At 38.6% G+C, this 15,000-nt stretch overlaps 1 protein-coding gene and 1 pseudogene across 1 annotated transcript; one reads left to right on the top strand and one right to left on the bottom strand.

Annotated features, from left to right (window-relative positions):
- The first annotated feature begins 9,922 nt into the window (after nucleotides 1-9,922).
- LOC138031737 (uncharacterized) lies at nucleotides 9,923-11,011 on the top strand. The gene is made up of 2 exons (XM_068879360.1): nucleotides 9,923-10,114; nucleotides 10,304-11,011. Exons 1-2 carry the CDS (start codon nucleotides 9,923-9,925, stop codon nucleotides 11,009-11,011), a joined length of 900 nt encoding a protein of 299 aa, XP_068735461.1.
- A 2,053-nt stretch (nucleotides 11,012-13,064) lies between these two features.
- Nucleotides 13,065-15,000, bottom strand: part of LOC138031736 (uncharacterized) — a 2,739-nt pseudogene continuing 803 nt past the window's right edge.

Genomic DNA, 15,000 nt, shown 5'->3' with positions numbered 1-15,000 from the left:
AGGTATAAAGAAAAAGAATCAATTTAACGCTCTAACAAAGAATGAATGGCCTTTGATCAAGCCTAACATGAGCAATAGTCCCTTATCAAAATGATGTTCAGCTTTGTTTCAACACAAGTTTTGGAGCTGAACTATTGAAATGAAATGTAATTCAGGAATTGGTCTATTCACAAGGGTTTACTTGAGTGATATCCCCAACAATGTGTGGAATGATTGGTTTCTTCTTTGAACCTTGAATTTCCTATGCTGATGAGGAGTTTCAAGGTAAGGGTAAATAAGGAAATAAAGGCAAAATGACCTTTTGCTTTTTTGGATTGTAGTGGCTCCTCAGGTTTTACTTTCCTTTTCAATCTTTCCCCCCCCCCCCCCCCCCGCCCCCCTCATCCTTATCAGTGTTGCTATCAAGACAAAAAAATTGTTGCAAACTTAAACAGTCAATGTTGAAACGGGGAGAGGGGAAGTGAAGTGGGAAAGGTTTAAATTCTAGATAAGGCGGGTATTGGAAGCTAGCAAAGGTGTTTTTTAATGAAAGTGTCTCATTAATTTTGCAACTTGTTGTCTGAGTTGGTTGTCTCTGTATTGCCATACTGTCACTTTGGTTATTGGTACGGGAAAGCATATATATTTTGCATTTAATATGGTGTTTCGAAAAAAAAGGTTTAATTCTCTGATCAGCTATGAATGGAAAATGGCCAGCGATAAAGTGGATTTTGGCAGGGTTTCGGTACATGTATGATGCAATTTGAAGCCTTTTTTAAAATTTTTTATTTAACTTCGCCTTCTAAAAAAACTTTCAGTGCTTTCTGTGAGTCAAGTCGAAAATACACATAATTTGGTAGATGAAAAGGTATGATTTCCATCCTTTCGCTTTTTGCAGTACGCTAGAAATATCCCGGAACCAATTTCGAAATAATTTTCCTTAAACAAGTATATTTCGATCGACATATGACATCTAAAACATGCACAGCATGTACAAAATTAGCTGTTGTTTACGTACATGTATGAGAAACAGACATTACTTCTCCTTTAACTGCGATCGCATGCCATTTAAAGGGAACATCCACTTTCTGAAAAATCAATTCTTAGCAAACATTGTTAGAGAAAGATACATTTTCATAGAGGTCCATTTGTAACATTTCTTATTGCTTCCAGGTTAGTCTGCTTCCAGAGAAGGGATTGTTAACGTAGCAAGTGTTCTAAGTGATGTGTCGGGTGCAGGCTAATTCCATGTTCTTTGGAATGACTGACTGAGCAAAATGATCAAAAGAAACCATGCGATTGTGCTAAATCCTTTGCGATATTTGATTTACAATGAGATACAAAAGAGATCAAATTTGTACCGGGTAAACATTATGACATTTATATGAAACGGTCTGCACAGTCTACCACAACTTTTCACTGAGAAAAGAATATGATATCATATTTCTTGCTGTTGCGATGGTAGACTGTGCTTGGATGGTAGGCCGTTGGTAAATGGAATAGAGGATATGTATAGGATTTGAACTTTATTATGAATCATCTGGTAATGTACTGGATTGAGTAGAAAAGAAACTACTAGTTTGTTTGTTTGTTTTGTTTTTTTTTTTTTTAAGTTTAATGTGCTTTATTGGCTTCCTGCATTACAATGGATTACAAAAACGGTTACCTATATCGCTTAATCTACTTTACATTGGTTTCAGAAGCACTGACGTTAACATTTCTCTTATACATGATTAAGTAATTTCATGTATGGTTTTGCGCTTAAACTGGGAGGAGCATTTATTGTAGCTAATATCTACAGCTTTCTATTCTGTACTTAAATAAAACCTAAGAGCAAATGTTACCAAAAATCAAACATTTTCAAAATTTCGTGGCAACAGCTCAAAAATCAATTCGGCCCATAATCTCATTTTAGGTTGACCTTAATGTAAAACAAAACACTGCATAGTTCATTTTACTAAGTATCGATTAGTTTTCAAGAAAATCGATAATCACTGAATTTTGTGAAAACGCCGCCTTTTCAATGTGAAATTTAGGGCGATTAACGACGCCTCGCGTTACAAAGTAAAACACTCTAGAGCAATAAAATCTACCACATATTGTTGACCGATGTCAAAAAATACCGTTAAAGCAATTTTTATCAATTGTCGGCTATTTCCTTTTAAAATCTAATTTAATTTGCCCAACCTATTTTTATCGAGAAGAAAACTTATCTAAAATTAGCCTATTATTTAAGCTCGTGGTACTGCATATAATTCGTTGAAAACCTAGCGTTTAAAAGTCAAAGAGTTGTTCTTTTAGAGTGGCACAGGATTTTTTGGGGAAATGATTAAGAGCGAAGAAATTGATTTTTAAAGTTGGATAAATTTCGGTGTTTCAACTTGTCCCAAACATGACATGACACTGCACTCACACTACACTTGACAGAAGCACCTAAAAAGTTAAGCAGAATACATTAAGTCAAGGTCTATTTTAACGTACAGAATCTAACTTTTTTGTCTTCAAATCAATGAGGAAGAAAACTGTATTTCTGCAGGGCTCGTTTGGTTCGTGAAGGAAAACAAATAGGATCGCTATAGAAAATATGATCCCTATAGAAAAATCATTACCTGAGGAAACAAAAAAAAAATTGCGGCATTTCCCTGGGAAAAACCTTGTGAAATGATAAAAACGTCGTCGCTATCACTTTTTTTATCAAATAAATTTAATTAAGAATGTCAGTAAACGGGTGCCAGTTTTTGTTTGTTTTGAGGGAACGGAGAGAATTTGTTTGTGGTCCAAAAGTAGAAATCTTCATTTTGTAACAGCTTTAGTGAAACGTTTGTAAACACAGCAAGTTGCGACGCGTGTTCATTGCGTGAATATGGAGGTGTGCTGTTCTTTTTAAGTCTATGGAAGGAGGAATGTGTGGATTTGACACGAGAGACAGGAAAAAAGAAACACAAATTATCCCTTTACTGGCCTGTTCAAAAGCAATTTTGAACCACACAGCCAGCCTGGGGTTTTCCGGTCCAATGGACGAAGTTGACCTTATCCTCAGCAGAGCAGCAGTATTTACTCAACCTGCAAACATAAATTCTATGACCATTTGTCCATTACATCGCAAAAAGCTTGGTTTGGGCTGGAGGCGAGGATCCACTGCGAGGTGTAGAGTTCCAGAGGCATTGTCCAATCATGACAGAAGAGGAAAAAAGTGGCCAAAATGTGACTGAGGAATTGGGAAAATTGATTCCCAAATAATTTTAAAGAAAACTGGAGTATTTCTTTAAATAGGCTCGGGTAAGTTTGCATTTTGCAAACTTTGTTTCACTGTAGTGACCTCTCTTCGTTTCCTTAAAAATATTGACTTTAAGTTAAGCCTTTGACTTTAATTTTCTTAGGTATTTGCGCATCTTGTCGGAAAACCCTCAGGCTGCTTGTAGCTGAAGAAAAAGAGTCGTCAGCCATAGTAAGTTCGACTTCTCGTTCCACTGACGCCAGTGTGTTAATGCAGATGGAAAACTTGAATCTGGTAAGCTTTGATCCACATTACACTATTTATAGTCAGCTTGCCTTCTGTCATCCTGTGAAGTAACAGGCAAAACACACCATGCAAGTCCTCCCTATTCAATCTGTTTGTCTCCATAATGTGAGAGGGGACTTGTGACTAATCACATCATAATTTGTTTCCTCAAAATGCGTAGAATAATCTGCTGGTTCCCGCAGATTTTCGCTGAGGCTAGATACAAGAGAATTATACTATGAAAAAATCTCTGCTACCGGCTTTCGTAATACTAAAGTCAGTTTTATGTTCATATGGGATTTTGACATGTTTTAATCCGGATACTCTCTCTAAACTATAACTCAGAAAGAAAGATAACCGTGAGGAGACTGGAACGAATGATTGGTTTCTCTAGTTAACCACGCTTCGTTAAATTGGAATAGATGTTTAAATCTATTGTAATCTCTCCCCCCTTTTCCCTTGCTGTATTTTTTCTCCTTCATTTAAATTTTCCTTCTTATTCTCTTCTTTTTCATTTGTTTTGTGGTTTAGAAAGAGAAGGATGAGGGGGAGGAGTTGGAAGAAGAAGAAGAAGAAGAAGAAGAAGAGGAAAGTGAAATCTCTTTCACCCCAATAACAAGTCCTATACTAGAAAGTAGTCTCTATGAACCATCTTTTGCTGAAGAGATAACTGTAACGCCAAGGGAGAAGTTAAACAAATTCCTGATTTCAAGAGATATTAGTCCAATTCGCCATTCCCTGGAAACACCATGGCAGAAGCTTCCGAGCAGACAAAAAGGCTTTATACTAGAAAGGTCCTACAAGTTGTTAATGCATGCTTGGATGACATTGTTCCTGGGGAAACTGAGACTTTACTTTATCCTCGCTGATGTAATGTTTGGCCGAATGTTATAACAACGCAGACCATTGGAGCTCTCGAAGGCAGATTTTGTCCATCATGGCGGATAAGGTGAATTTCAAAGATTTGCAAAGATGGATACCTAATTTGTCCAGGTATCGTTTTAACATAGCTAGACATCATTTATTACTCCACGGTAGAGGTGCGAACGTACAATCTGTTAAAGGCACAAGAATGTACATTGCGCCAGAGAAACTCGATCATTTTTTGTCGTTCATCACCAGTACCCACATAATTCAAGACTTGCCTTTTGGCGAGAAAACTCTGAAACTGTCCACAAATACGGAAATAAAGGTTCCCAATGTTGTTCGAAGTTTGATCCCTGAGCACATTGTCCTTCAGTATCTAAGCTACTGTAGTGATGTGGGCTTGGTACCAATGAGTCGCAGCACGTTATTGAAAGTTCTCAGTGTATGTTCCGCGTCTACGAGGAAATCTCTGCAAGGTTTGGACTATGTTTCAGCTGCCGGCGCCAAAGCTTTTGACGAACTAGAAGAAGTGATAGACAAGCTTGGAGATAATTATGGAAAGGGTTTCACGTGGGCTAAGGTGCAGAAAGAGAAACTTCATCTAGTGAAACGCTACTTAAAAGGTGACTATAAGGTAAGATTGCTTCTGTCTAAGATATTTTAGTTTTCTTGTTTTTGCTTCTATGGTTAGTGCACATGAAAGGGATAATAAACCATAAAGGATTTAACAGACTAGTAAAATTGTGCAAAGATAGACATATTTGATATATTCGTGATGATGAAACCCTGCGTTTCTTGGCACTATGGGTGCTTCAATTTGTGGCCGAAAAAACTGTGATAGATAATGCGTAGAATTACTTTTTATATTGTGTCGTGTCCCGGCAAAGCATGTTAGAAATGAAGCAGAAAAGGATATTGTAGAATCTATGAGCATTTAATGTAGAGCCAAAGTTACCTGTGTATACGTTTTTCTTAATGCCAGATTGGTATATTGTGCTTTCATGTTCACTTATTGATATATGCTAAATAGCTTTTTGTGTTTCTAAGGTTCACATATTTAAAGAATCGAAGGTCGCAGATCATTGTCGGAAATATGCCCTCAGCTATCCTCAAGATAACGATTACATCACAGTCTGTATTCATGAACACGACTCAAAATGCGACAGATGCGAACTTCTCCCAACATTATTCCGTGAAATCAAGTCAGTTATTGGCAGTGTTAACTGTAGCGCTGAAGAACGAGACGAGATGGAGTATGAAATCTCGCAGTCAATTCAGAGTATTGAAGCTTGGAAGGCCCATCTCCTTCACGCTGTAAATCAGGATGCCGCAAGACATGAAATTCTGGAAAATCTTGATCCACAGGCAGTGTTAGTGGTGATGGACTGGGCAATTAAGTTTCTGTCGAGAAAATTTCGGGAAAGTCAAAGCGACTGGTTCGGAAAACGTGGCATACCCTGGCATATCAGTGTAGCATTGAGGAAGAATGCAAATGATGAAACTGAATTGTTTACTTTCGTTCATGCCTTCGAAAGCTGTAACCAGGATAGCTCCACTGTACTCGCCATTATTGATGACGTCTTACGTCAACTTAAGGAAATCATGCCAGAAGTCGACTCTGTTTATATGCCGAGCGATAACGCAGGATGCTATCATTGCGTGTTTACATTACTTTCAGTCTACCATGATGTTGCTAGCGACCATGCAATTGAACTAAAGCGTTTTGGCTTTTCGGATCCCCAAGGCGGAAAAGGATCTTGTGACCGTAAGGCCGCTACAATTAAAAGTCACATGCGCACCCATCGCAATTCTGGCCACGACATAGAGACAGCCTCTCAAATGATGACGGCCATTGAGTCATCTCGCGGAATTTCTGGTGTCCGGGTGACTGTGAGCAGGCCACAACCTGCTGCAAAGTCCACTCCAGTAAAATGGGAGGGCATTAGTTTCATTAACAACATTGCATACACCCAGGAAGGTTTGCATGTTTGGAGAGCTTATGGAATTGGCTCTGGTAAATTTGTACCCTGGAGCAACTTCCGCCAACAAGTTGGGAGTCTTCCTCAGCTAAACAAACAGAAACAGAGTTCTAGTGCTGAAGTATCTTTCCAAACTGCCAAAGCCAGGCGTAAACCAAAGCAAACACCGGTTTTAGAAGAGGCCCCACAGAACAGAAATAACAGCGACGACGATGAAAGCTGTAATGACAAAGGAAGCAATCTGTTTTTCTGTCCAGAAGAGGGATGTGTCAAGTCCTTTCTACAATACTCATCGCTAGAAAAACATCTGGACTGTGGTAAACACAAGTATGCCCTGGAACAGGAAACACTGTACGACAAGGCAATGACCATGTACGCAACGAAACTGGAGCGTGGTGCTGGCGTCCTACCAGAAATAGTTGATGAAGGTGCATCTAAGTCAGTGGAGGATGATGGCTCCGTGCTACCGATGGGATGGGCTCTTAAGTCAGCAGGAGTACAAAGAAAGAATCTCACGGTGGCGCAGAAAAACTATGACTGAAGTCTTTCAAGTTGGAGAATGCACTGGGCAAAAAGCAGATCCAACGAGCGTCTCAAAGGCAATGCGAAGAGTAAAGCATAGCGATGACTCTAATATCTTCGACAAGTGCGACTATCTCACACCACTACAAATAGCAGGATTTTTTCTCGCTTGTCAGCTAGTGTGGAACAATCCAGTGAGGAGGAAGAACTAGAAAGGAATGAGCTGATAACAGAAAAGGCAATCGAAGAAATGTCTATGTGCTGGTAAAGAAGGTTAAACGACCCTTTAATTTTATGATCAAAATATTTGATTCTTGTGCGAAATTGTCACGGATTTAAGACATGTTTTGAGACAAACCTTGTTAAATTGTTTGCCTTTGGTTTGTTTATTAGTTCGAAACTGATTTTGGAGAAAAGGCAAACAAAAATAACTTTTTAAATCTGATCTCTGATCTTGAATTCAGAGATTATTGGTCGGGAAAACTTCCCAACAAAACATCTCACGTCTGGTCTTCACCCTGGAGTGTAAACAAACATGACAGCTGCGTTATCTTGACAAATTATCTTGTAGTTTGATTAAAATTTGTATCAAACGAAGGTACAGCAGAAATACTATGTATGTCTTTGATTTTAAAACATGTTGGTTAAATTTTTACGTCAATCCTGCTTTTGATTGAATGCTATGTTTGGAAAACTTGTATTTCTGTGTGTTTACTACGTAAATTGGAAGGTCGGTTAAAACAGGGCATTGTATCCAACTTTAAAATTGAATTTTTTCGCGCTAAATCATTTCCCCCAAAAATCCTTTGGATATGTAAAAGAATGATTATTCGGCTTTGGAAATCCAGATTTTTCGACGTATTTCATTTAGTACCACATACTTATATTAAAGGTTATTTTTTGGGATTTTTTCATCTTGATAAAAGAGTGTTAGCGAAATGTAATTATATTTTCAAAGTGAAAAGAAAAGAATTGCTCAATTTGCTTTTGACACATATTTTAGTATCATTCTACAAGATTTAGTAGATTTTATTTCTCTAGAGTCGGTTATTTCGTTACGCGAAGCATTCTTTTTCGACCTAAATTGTACGCTCAAAATGTGGCAAATTCTCAGGATTCGGTTATTATTGATTTTCTCGAAAACTAATCGATATTTAGCCAAACGAACTATACAGTGATTTGTTTTACATTAAGGTCTACCTAACCTGAGAATATGGGCCAAATTGAATTTTGAGCTGTTGCCACAAAATGTTTGACCGATGGTAACATTTGCTCTTAATTGACAAAGACAGAAAGGTGAATAGCTTGGTTTTGCATCTTACTGGTGTTCATGTAGTATTTCATAAATAGGATTGTGTAATTAAATTTCTTCAGTATTTCTTTTTCATATGGGCCCGATGTGATACCAAATAGTTTCTCTTCAATTGTTGGAGCAAATTTTGAGTTGTTGGCGGCATTAAACCATTCAATTACGTTGTTTACGAAAATCTTTACGAATCGGCAGTTAAGAAAAGTATGGTCAATGGAATCCTTCTCACCACAGTAGAGACATTCATCGTCCGTTTTAATACCATATCAATGAAGCTCCTTTTTAGTAACTACAATCCTATGAATTAATTTAAACTGGAATTCTTTCAATTTTGTCTCCTTACAGACGCTCTTTAGGGAGGTGAAAATTTTTTTTCAGGCATTTTCATCAAGTCTTATTATACTGTTCCACTTCATTGGGCCAGTCTGACTGACAGTGTGAATTTTCTGGTTTAGTAAACCGTAGAAGTCTCTAGTTTTAGCATTTTCCAATTGTATTTGTGTAGAGTCGTCTAGCTCAAACATGAAGTTATTTCTTATATAAGGTTCATTTGTCAAAGGCTCTGCATTTCTTGCTTTGATTACTAAGTATTTTGGGATTGCCCTGGTAACTTGATAAAATTGGAGAAAATTCGTATTGCAGTTATATATACTTGTTATGAAATTCTTGGAAAGACAGTAGCTGACCATTACTGTTCCGTAAGTCTCGGATGGACAAAATATTGTTGTCAAACCATTCTTTAATAAAAACAGGTCTTCCTCCGACGAGAATTTCGTTATTATTAAATAGGACCATATCTTGCATACCATCATAACTGTAGAGATTTTTTAGTTCATTGAAAAAAGTAAGAATATCTTTGTAAAACAGGGGGAGACCACTTTCTATATATTGTACGTCATAATTACATCTCAATAGAAAGTTCAAACCTCCAATTTTGCTAAGGTATTAATTTGGAATTGTTTTCCAATTACTTATTTCTGGGGTCAATAGCCTTGGGATCCAAGCGAGCCTCAGAGCTTTAACCATAGTTTCGATGTCTGTCATACGTATGCCACCTTTTTCTCGATCTTGATAAAGCCCAGCTCTTTTGATTTTACCTCTTTTTTTTTTCCATAGGAAGTTGAACACTTTTGTCTAAATTATTGGAGTTATTTTTTGAGGAACATTGAGGTTGGAGGCTGAAAAAACTAGTTGTGATAGACCCAAGGATTTTATTATAAGTACTCTCCCAGGGTTCGTGCTACTCCTTGAAGTCCTTGAAAAGCCCTGGAATTTAATTTTGGACTTCAAGGGCGCTTGAAAAGCCCTTGAAAAAAAGGATTTTTTGGAAAACTGCTTAAAAACTTCTTGAAGTTTTGCTTGGGTGAAAATTGTTGAGATTACATCATGCTAAGTTAAAGAGATATTTCAAAAATTGAGCCCAAAATTGACTATTAGGGAAACATTAGAACCAACTATTAAAATGCCCGTTGTGCACTTAACTTGCAGGAGGTGGTAAGGAATATACCCTGCGAGCAGAGTCTCTTTCGATCTTCCTAGATAAGTTGGGAAGAGGAAAGTAGACTCTGCTCGCCCCCTCCACATTCTTTGATTTGCCGCTCATCCAAAGAATTCTTGGCTTGCAGTCACGTGACTTCCGGTACAATTTGCCATTTTCATCCGCCATGTTGGGGTTCCAAAACCAATAAGGCGGCCAGTGTGTTGACCACGTAGTCACCAACTCGTGAACCTAAATGCTATTTTCTCTAATTCCGCTGCCTCAAAATGCCTATGTGCCTGATCGTTGGCTGTTCTAGAAAGACTGGTCGAGGTAAGGGAGTCCGATTGTATCGAGTTCCAGCTATTATTACAAATCAAGGCCGAGAAGTTGAGGAATTGAGTATCGAGCGACGGCGATTGTGGATCTCTGCAATAAGCCGTGCTGATCTTACGGATAAAATCTTGAACAGTGATAAAGTTTGCAACCAACATTTCCATTCTGGAACTGCAGCTCCTTTGTGGGATGGTTACAATATTGACTGGGTTCCCACTCTCAATTTAGGCCATGACAAAACGGCGACGCAAAGTGAACAACATCAAGCGCAATCGCGAGAGGCTTGAGCGGAGAGGTCAAAGGAAAGGCGAAAACGTCACACGGAACAACAGGAACAAGAACGTTCACTGAAGCAGCAGAAATTAAATGAGCCTGGAGTTCCCCTTGCTGATTTTGCTGCTGAGATCGAAAGTGCAAGTACCAGTTCAGAACAAGTCCAAGTGGAGAACTTAGACTTGCAACCTACAGACCAGCAAGAATCAGATCCCAACGAGCAAGCAACACACAGCACATGCTCTACTCAAACAGAGGCGTTCGATTATTTATATCGCTCTGTGGAATCTCTTTCCATCAAGGACTGCCCACGAAGTGATGCCTCAACTCAAACAGAAGAGTTTGATTACTTGTTTGCTGAGTCAGTGACTAGCAAGCCTTTTGACAAAAATTATTTCAAAGAGGATAACGGGAAAGTGTCTTTCTACACTGGCTTGCCAACATTTGAAGTACTGGAAGCCACTTTTAATCATGTTTCACCCCATGTCAAACGAAGAACACAATCCCTTTCTTTATTTCAAGAGATGGTTATGGTACTGGTGAAATTGAGACTCAATGTTCCACACCAAGACTTGGCCTACCGATTTGGAGTCTCTATGTCCACAGTATCAAGGACATTTGCACACTGGCTGGTCATCATGGATGTGCGGTTGTCCCCACTGATCAGGTGGCCAGAGAGGGAAGAACTTTGGAAGACCATGCCCCAGTGTTTTAAGTTTTCGTTTGGAAATAAGACAACCGTCATTATTGACTGTTTTGTTGTGTAAAACCGACAAACCTCCTGGCTAGAGCACAAACGTTCAGCTCGTACCTCGTACAAACACAGTCACAACACAGTCAAGGTCCTCATCGGCATAACCTCTCAAGGCTGCATCTCCTTTGTCTCAGAAGCCTGGGGGGGATGCACCTCAGACAAGTATCTCACGGAAAATTGTGGGCTGCTCAACAACTTGCTTCCTGGGGATCTAGTTATGGCAGACAGGGGATTCACTGTTCACAATGGTGTTGCCCTTAAACAAGCAAAACTCATAATTCCAGCATTCACTAAAGGAAAAGAACAACTGGACCCTGTTGACGTTGAAACAACAAGGGGGATCGCACATGTTAGGATCCACGTTGAACGAGTTATAGGACTTTTACGCAGGAAATACACTATTCTTGAGAATACCTTGTCAGTAGATTTTTTAACCTGTAATCCAACTGGAAATCCTGAAATCCAGGTACCTATGATCGACCGCATACTCAGAGTTTGCTCTGGACTTGTCAATTTATGTGGCCCCATTGTCCCATTTGATTAGATTAATCTGTGCAAAATACAATGGAATCCCAATTTTGTTAACCTCTAAGGCTAGTGTAAATTGGTTTGTGAAACCAGAGAGTTCAAATCAATGGTTAAAAATAGTTTAAGAGAGGAAGTGACTCCGAGTCCAAGTTATCAGAAGCTTTAAAAAATAGAGGATTTACAAAACTGGGATTCCATTGTACTTATGTAAACCATGCTGCTTCGAAATTTGTTGCTTTAATTTTAAAATGTTGTAAATGTGTGTACCACCACCTGGGGGAAGTCCCTTATGGGGTTGTGTGGCCAATTTGAATATGGTTTTTAGGGATTTTTTGTCTCAAATATGGATTTCGCCTGAAATTAAATGGGATTCTAAGAGGTTCAATGAGGAGATTAAAGAATGAAAATTAGTTTTGAAACACCACCAGACAGTTGACCCACAAGCAACTCCGGCATTTAGAGGATATTTTAGATGTCCATATTCTTTGATGTTCATTCTTGTCTGAGACAGGGTATTATGACTCAAGCTGGTTATGAAAAATTGGGAGATGAGTGACTAAGCCGTACCTCCCCAGCTAAAGATATGTTGAGTGCCCCTGCCCCCTCCACAAAGGTAACAATGTGCTTTTGTAAAGCTAATTTTATGTTAAACCCAAGAAATTGAAAGAAATTTATTCATTATAACAATGAGAGATTTCTCCTGTCATGTAATTCCCAGTTGATTTATTTGAACATACAAATTGACCGGGAGTCGTTGTAAAGCTATTTTATATGTTAAACCCAAGGAGTTGATATTTATTAATTATAACAATGAGAGGTTCATCCTGTCATGTCATTCCCAGTTCAATTATTTGAAAATACAACTTGTAAAACCAAAAACAGCCAGTTTTAATTAATTATATTTCGAAAAGGGAAAAAAGACAAATGAGAGATGACCAGTTACAGTTTGTTTACTTGTAAAGATATCCTCATCATTGATCATTAATAACTGTACAAAAAGGAAAGGTACTTAGATGTTTACCACTAGATTTATATCCCTTAATGGCTGCAGTTTTTTAAGCCATTAGGTTGAAGTTCTGTATCATACGCCTACGTTAGAAAATTATTACTTACACCTTTCACTCCCAGGAATGACTATTCTCCTAACGATTTTACTACTCTGTCAAGGAGACAGGTGGTGAGAATTTGGAAAATTATCAACTATGGGAAAGTGTCTTTATGTTACACCAAATTCTCAAGAACAGTGAACAAAGATTTGTATGGTCATCAGTCAGGAGAATTGAATTTCAGATCTTGGGAGTGAAGGGTTAAGGGGATTACGATTTGTAAAGCAATGAAAGGGAAGTATTTTAATTTGTCAAACCTTACTGTTGGCCAATTGGTTGAAACAGTTTATTTTGTAAATGAATAGCAATAACACCTGAAGCTTTTTGTGTGTCTCAAAAACTATTTAGTTTACAATGTGAGATAGCTGTCCAGGTAGCTAAAAAAAATTTAATGCTGCAATTATTGCAACGGTTGTTCTAAGTCACTAAAATTTAAAACGATGGAAACTGAGACATCAGACCAGCTTGAAGACAGGCCACTAAATGTGATCGCATTTTTGTAATGTCAAAATTCAGGTTTTGTGGATTGGATCCAAATACAAGACTTGTCGCAAAAGCAATAGCAAAAACCCCACAGTCACTTCCATTTCTTTGCTGTTGGCAGGGTGCATACTCGAGTTTCTGGAAGCTATCTGCTAATACTAAGTCTTTGACCTGATCTTCAACTTCTTGTGAGATGATGTCATGATATAGACTGTCAAACAGTGTGACTGTTCCAGGAAGGCATCCTATTGAACTAACACAAACCCAGTGATTGTGTCCTGTATGCAATAACTGTACAAATTCACCAGAAACTACATTAAAATTTTGCACTGGACCTAATGTAGGACGCTGAAAACCTTCAATCAAAGGGTTAATTTTCTGCAAAAGTACCTGTGTACTGTGGATAATTGCACCATCAAGCCAACCATGGGGGGACATAATAAGCTGATAATCTTGTTCATCAAGATTTCTGAGTGGACGATATCGTTCAGATTCACTAGTTGTAACTATAGTAACCTCCACGTCATCAGTACTTTCCCCTTCACTGTCATGATAAGATTCTTGTGCATTGTCAAGTTCATAGGACGTAGGTTTATCATCATGAGATTGAGAAGAACAAGTGGTAGGTGCAACTGGGGTTTCCTGACATGTCCCTAGAACTGGGGTGCTGGCATGAAATGGCTTTGCATATTTTGTTTTGCAATCGGTGCATTTCCAGGTTGTCTTGCTGTTGTTGGGCAATTTCTTGTAACCAAGGCAGGTCAAGTGAAAAAATTTTCCACTCTGGCAATCATCGCTGTGGCACTGCTTGGCAAATACAAATACTGTTGAGAGATAAAGCCTTAGCCATTATTTCTGGAGATTTCTCCTTTACTTTTTTCGACCGCTTAAACTGTGGTAGCCTGCAGCAGTGTGGGCAGTACCACACCCTTGGTAGCGGGGTTGAGATCGCTAAGCACGAGGGGTGAAATTCAACAAATGGGCAGTGGGGGTTTCCACATTTCACAGTGTTTCCACATGATGGTATTCTGCAGAAACAAATTCCAACACCTGCTTGTGGTATCTCGTCAGAAATGTCACACTTCCTTGTGTAGCATCTGCCTAAAATTTCAGGCAAAATACATGTTCTCCTGAAAGTCGTAAGTTTTGGCAAAACCTCCTTCCAGTGACCATGGTCAGGGTAAATTCTCTCTTTGATAATTGTTGCACAGTGAGAACTGTCAAAAGCACAAACAACAAAATCATTGTACTTCCGTTCAGGTAATGTCAAAAGCTGTTGTTGAACTTGAAAAAAGTAGTTGTGGTTTCGTTTCAGCTGGAAATTACCGGCTACCTTTTCCAGGCAAGTATTCTTCTTCAAAACATAACTGTCAAAGTCACATCGGTCAATACAAATAGGACATTTGACCTCTCCGCACCCCAGTCCACAGCATGAGCAAGATACTAAGAAGTCTGGAGTGGCATGAATCCAAGGGTACTCTTGGTTGATAACTAAGCCACACTGCGAGAGTTTAAAGTCATCATGACTGTTTTTCATTTCTTCTTCATAGGCTTTAATTGCATCAGCTTCATGTTTGCACCCATGAATCACTGCTTTTGTGTTTACTTTAAATAAATTTGGATAGCAGATTTTCTTGATCAGTGATTGTGATGGCTGTGCTGGGTTTGTCCGGCAGACTGCTCCACTCATTGACGCACCAATACGACCCGCTCTATGTCGAAAAAATGCACTCCCATTTGCCTGGCTTTGCGTATGTCTCTCAATTTGTGCAATGTCTTTATTTGACAAGCAAATTTCTACATTAAAGCACTTCTTTAGTAAATCAGTGTATGTGAGGTTTAAATTGTCATCGTCAAAAAGGTCTGGGATTGTTTGGATACTGCT

Source organism: Montipora capricornis, chromosome 14, assembly GCF_036669925.1.
Source record: "Montipora capricornis isolate CH-2021 chromosome 14, ASM3666992v2, whole genome shotgun sequence".
In the NCBI taxonomy this organism is placed as follows: Eukaryota; Metazoa; Cnidaria; class Anthozoa; order Scleractinia; family Acroporidae; genus Montipora; species Montipora capricornis.
The sequence above is the reverse complement of the archived record's forward strand: the minus strand, read 5'-3'. Positions and strand labels throughout refer to the sequence as shown.

Coding starts and splice junctions, on each gene's coding strand:
- LOC138031737 (XM_068879360.1), top strand. CDS start 9,923: ATGCCTATGTGCCTGATCGTTGGCTGTTCTAGAAAGACTGGTCGAGGT. Junction 10,115..10,303: donor AAATCTTGAACAGTGATAAA/GTTTGCAACCAA, acceptor ACGGAACAACAG/GAACAAGAACGTTCACTGAA.